The 5,201-nt window shown below is 42.8% G+C and overlaps 1 protein-coding gene across 1 annotated transcript in view; it reads left to right on the top strand.

Annotated features, from left to right (window-relative positions):
* Positions 1-146, top strand: part of EAH_00052870 (hypothetical protein) — a gene marked incomplete at both ends in the record, with an annotated part of 4,716 nt that extends 4,570 nt beyond the window's left edge. The window contains one exon of the mRNA XM_013394050.1: positions 35-146. Within this exon, the coding sequence (XP_013249504.1) occupies positions 35-146 (112 nt within the window). The remainder of the gene's footprint in view (positions 1-34) is intronic.
* Positions 147-5,201: the final 5,055 nt, after the last annotated feature.

A 5,201-nucleotide genomic window follows, 5' to 3' on the forward strand; every position in this document is an offset into this window, starting at 1 on the left:
CTCTTCAGGGTTATTACCGCTCTCTTATCGTCAGAAGCGACAAGGTGCAGCAGAAGCAGCAGCAGCAGCAGCAGCAAAAAGCAGCAGCAGCAGCAGCAGCAAACAACACCAGCAAACAGAACCAGCTGCAGCAGCAACAACTGTAGCAATAGTCTTTGCGGCAGCAGCAGCGCAGCTCTCCTTATGACCACGGGAGAGAGACATTGTTTGCTGCTGCTGCTGCTGCTGCTGCTGCTGCAGACAATTGGTGCTAAGCAGCGAGGAGTTGCTGCAGCAGCTGCAGGTGTTGTACATACACAACGACCCTGCCGCTCAACGAGAAGTACGTGCTGCTGCTGCTGCTGCTGCCGTTGCTGCTGCTGCTGTTGTCTCTTCTCTTACCGCAGCAATCGCTGCCGAAGCAGCAGGTGCAGCAGCAGCAGCAGCAGGAGAAGCAGCAGCTGCTGCTGCTGCTGCATTTTGTTTTGCACATGTTGCTATTTGTATTCGCGCGTCTGTAAAGACAGCAAGCAGAGCTGCTGCTGCGTCTGCTGCTGCTGCTTCTGCTGCTGCTGCTGCTGCTGCTGCTGCTGCAGGTTGTTTCGGGTGTACATTCAACTGGTTTGCTGCTGTGCTGCTCTGTTGCGCAGGCAGCAAAATGCCTCTCTAGCTTGGAGGTCTGTCTTCGGAAGCACGCATTGATGCTGCTGCTGCTGTTGCTATTGCTGCTGCTGCTGCTGCTGCTGCTGTTGCTGCTGCTGCTGTTGCTGCTGCTGCTGCTGATGCTTGTGCCTCTGGCGTTAGATTTGTGCTGTGAACTTAGAAATATTAAATTAACAATATAGTATATTATAATACATTATCTTAATAAAATATTAATTTATATTATTATATTATATTAACAATATATTATATGAAAGTAATAATATATTATATTATTATATTTATTTTTATTCAATCAGCAAAGAGGAGCCGCAGGGTTTAAAGAAGCTTTAACGAGGCTTTTCTTTCGTTCTTACAATCAAAGGTGGTGGCTATGCATGCGTCAGGTGTACGTACACCCCATGTATGCAACACTTTTTCGCTGCTGCTGCTGCTGCTGCTGCTTCTGATGCTGCTGCTGGTGCTGCTGATGCTGGTGCTGCCGATGCTGCTGATGCTCATGCTGTTGCTGCTGCTGCTACTGCTGCTAGTGCTGCCGCTGCTGCTCATGCTGCTGCTGCTGGTGCTGCTCATGCTGCTGATGCTGGTGCTGCTGATGCTCATGCTGCTGCTGCTGCTGCTGCTATACTTTTGTCCCGCTGTTGTTTGTCTTGCTGCTGTCTCCGTGCGTCTGTCTTTGCATTATTTGTTTGTTTCTTTAAAATTGTTTCGCCTTCATTATCTTCTTTTATTTATTTATTTATTTATTTATTTATTTATTTATTTATTTATTTGTTTGCTTTTTTTGTCTCTGTTTATTTCCCTGTCTCCTTTTTACTGTCTCCTTTGACTTTAATATATTTTATTTGTTTGTCTCTTTGCTGTCTCCTTTTGCTTTAATATATTTATTTTTGTTTTAGTGTTTTGTTTTATATTTATTTGTTTTTCTTAGAATTACCCCTTCCATCCCTGGTGCTGCTGAGTGTCTGAAAGAAGACAAACTGTCTCCTTGAATAGGAGACAGTTAAAGTTGCTTTGATGCAATTTTAGTAATAATGCATTATTATATTTGCTGCTGCTTGCTGCTGCTGCTGCTGCTGCTGCTGCTGAGCAGCAGCAAACAATGGACAGCTGCAGCAGGCAGCAGCAAACACCGGAAAGCTCCCAGAAGCAACGATCAGCAGCAGCGGCAGCAGCAGCAGCAACAGCAGCAGCAGCAGCAACAGCAACAATCATAAACAAAGGAGCAGTGCTGCTGTTTTGTTTTCATTTATTTGTTTTTCTTCACCCCTTAAATATAATTTGCAGCTTCAGACAAAAGAAAAAAAATATATTTAGGTGTATGTCTGCTCTTCTTTATTAATTTATATTCTAATATGTTATATGTTAATGTATATATATGTCTATTTAGTTTTATCTTCCTATATATATATGTATATTTTTTCTGCTGCATTTACAAATATATACATATCTTCTTAAACATATATATTTACATATAAATGTATATATATATATATATATATACATATATATATATATATATACACTGATTCAAGTGCATGCGCAGACACCGCAGCGGGGTGATGGCTGCGTAGAAGACGTAGGCATTAATATGTCTATAATATGATATTTAAATATTTTAATTATAATAATAATAATAAATATAATAAATATAATAATAAATATAACAAATATAATAAATATAATAAATATAATAAAACTGCAGCCCCCGGTGACCCACCCTCTGCTGTCTGCAGCAAACAAACATAGAAAAGAAACCTCTATTTTATTTTATAATAAAAAATAATATAATAATTTAAATTATAATTAATTTTTATTTATTAAAGTCTGTCTATAAACAACAAACTAAAACAGCAAACAATAGAAGCTTCTGTACACCTCAATTCAATGGCTATACCGCAAGAAGAAGGGGGTGATGCTGCTGCTGCTGCTGCAGCAGCAGCAACAGCAGAAACAGCAGCAACAGCAGCAACAGCAGCAACAACAGGCACAGGAGCTGATCGGTTTCAGGCTGTCTTAAATGGAGACCTCGAGACGGCGCAGCGCCTTACAAATAGAGCGGTTAGGAGCAGCAGCAGCAACAGCAGCAGCAGCAGCAGCAACAGCAGCAACAGCAGCAGCAGCAGAAGTAGTAGTACTACTGCAAGAAACAAACTACACTTAAACATAGACAGCACAGATCAGCCTACAAAGGCAAACAAACCCATGCAGCCGCCGTCTTCACCTCAAATAAATAAATAAATAAATAAATATATATATATATATATATATATTATATTTATTACTTATTTGACTCAGCGTGAAGTTGAGTTAGCTCATACTCTTCGTCTTTGTTCATTTTCGGGTTTGCGCGAACTTCTCACCGACTTCGCCTCAGCACTTCTTCTCTCCAAACCCGTATGCAAATATATACAGCTAGCCACCAGCTAGCTAGTAGCTAGCTACTCGCTAGCTAGCTGCTTGCTAGCCACCAGCTAGCTAGCAGCTAGCTACTGGCTAGCTAGCTGCTTGCTAGCCACCACGTACCCACTGACTAGCTACTAGCTAGTTGCTAGCTAGACATAAGCTAGCTAGTAGCTAGCTACTAGCTAGCCACGACTAGCTATACAGAAGCTAGCTAGTAGCTAGACATCACCTAGATACCAGTAGCTAGCTAGTGGCTAGCTAACAACTAACTACAGCTAGTCAATAGCTAGCTACTAGCTAGCCACCAGGGGTCAGCTGTATAACGATGCGTGCGTAGCTGCAACAAGCTCCGCTAAAATACATCTAACCTGCAGCTAGCTGGCTGTCTAGCTAGCTATCTAGCTAGCTATCTAGCTAGCTATCTAGCTAGCTATCTAGCTAGCTATCTAGCTAGCTAAACCATGAGCTGCTGCGGTGTCTCCTCAGGACAACATTTTTGAATTTGCGAGGGAATACTTCTCAGCCTTCGTAGACATCGAAGACAACCAGCAAACGCCCCCAACTTCTAGCTAGCTAGCTAGCTAGCTATCTAGACAGCTAGCTAGCCAGCTAGCTAGCTAGCTAGACAGTTAACTAGCTAGCTAGACAGCTAGCTATTTAGCTAGCCCGCTTGTTGATGGCTCCTGCCGGTGCTGTGGGGCTGCTGCAGCCAGCGCAGCAGCAGCAGCAGCATCAGCAGCAGCTGCCGCTGCAGCAATGCAAGTGCAGACGCATGCAAAACTCAATTTAAAAAAGAAAAGAGTTATGAGGAGACAAAAGAAATAAAGAAAGGAGGGAGGCCTCCGCTGTCTCCTTACTTATCTGTCTCCTCGCACGTTCAGATAAAGACAAGTAGACACCACTTGGCTAGCTAGCTAGCTATCCATATAGTAGCTAGACAGCAAGCCGTCTCTCTCGCTAGCTAGACAGTTACACAAGCACGTGGTTCGCCAGCTAGCTAGCTAGCCAGCCAGCTAGCCAGTTCGCTAGCTAGCTGGCTATCTATCTGGATAGCTATCAGGCTAGCTATCTGGCTAGCTAGCTGTCTAGCTATCTGGCTAGCTAGCTGGCTAGCTGGCTAGCTAGCTGTCTAGCTAGCTAGCTAGCTAGCTGCAGCGTTATCCTGCAGTAGTAGGCGATAGCTCAGGCTTCACCAGGGGAGGCAGGCGTGCATTGGCTAGCTGGGGGTTAGCTGATGTTTCCTCGCTCTTAGCTTTAGCTAGCTGCTGGCGAGCTGTAGCTAGCTGTCGGCGATGAGGCAGCAGCCATAGACAAGGCAGATACACCAACTGAGCAACAATATAAATGCGGCCTGCGTTTATACACACAAAACCCTCGAAACCCTAAACCCTAAACCCTAAACCCTAAACCCTAGCCCATGTACCTGTGAATATGAATATTTATTTACAGTTGGTGCAATCCACCCAGAAGCCTCTACGAACTCTAAACCCTATCCCCCACCCTCTAAACCCTAAACCCTAAACCCTAAACCCTAAACCCTAAACCCTAAACCCTAAACCCTATCCCCCAACCCCTAAACCCTAGACCCTAGACCCTAACCCCTAACCCCTAACCCCTAACCCCTAACCCCTAAACCCTAAACCCTAAACCCTAAACCCTAAACCCTAAACCCTAGAGTATATGATGTTACGGTATACCCGTGAATATGAAGATTTGTCTATAATTAGTGCAGTCTGCTAGAAAGCCTCCAAGGAAGGCAGAGAAACTCCACATCAAAGTAGAAAGAGACTGCAGCGCTGCCCAACGCCCGACTAGATGAGGAGACACCAAATCCAAGGAGACACTTCTGTCAATCGGCGTAGATGCGTTCTGAAACGCTCCCCTGTATATACATATGCATGCATATACATATGCATGCATGCATGCATGCATGCATGCATGCAGTGTAATTACACATGCATCTTTATGATATATATAATGTATATATATATGTATAAATATATATACATATATATATGTATATATATGTATATGTCTAAATATGTATATATATATTTATATATATGTTGATATATAATTGATATATGCATAATATATATATATATATATATATATATATGTTATATATCATATTAATAGTAATAAGTAGCAAC

This window comes from Eimeria acervulina, genomic scaffold (assembly GCF_000499425.1).
Source record: "Eimeria acervulina Houghton genomic scaffold, Eah_scaff958, whole genome shotgun sequence".
Taxonomy (NCBI): Eukaryota; Apicomplexa; class Conoidasida; order Eucoccidiorida; family Eimeriidae; genus Eimeria; species Eimeria acervulina.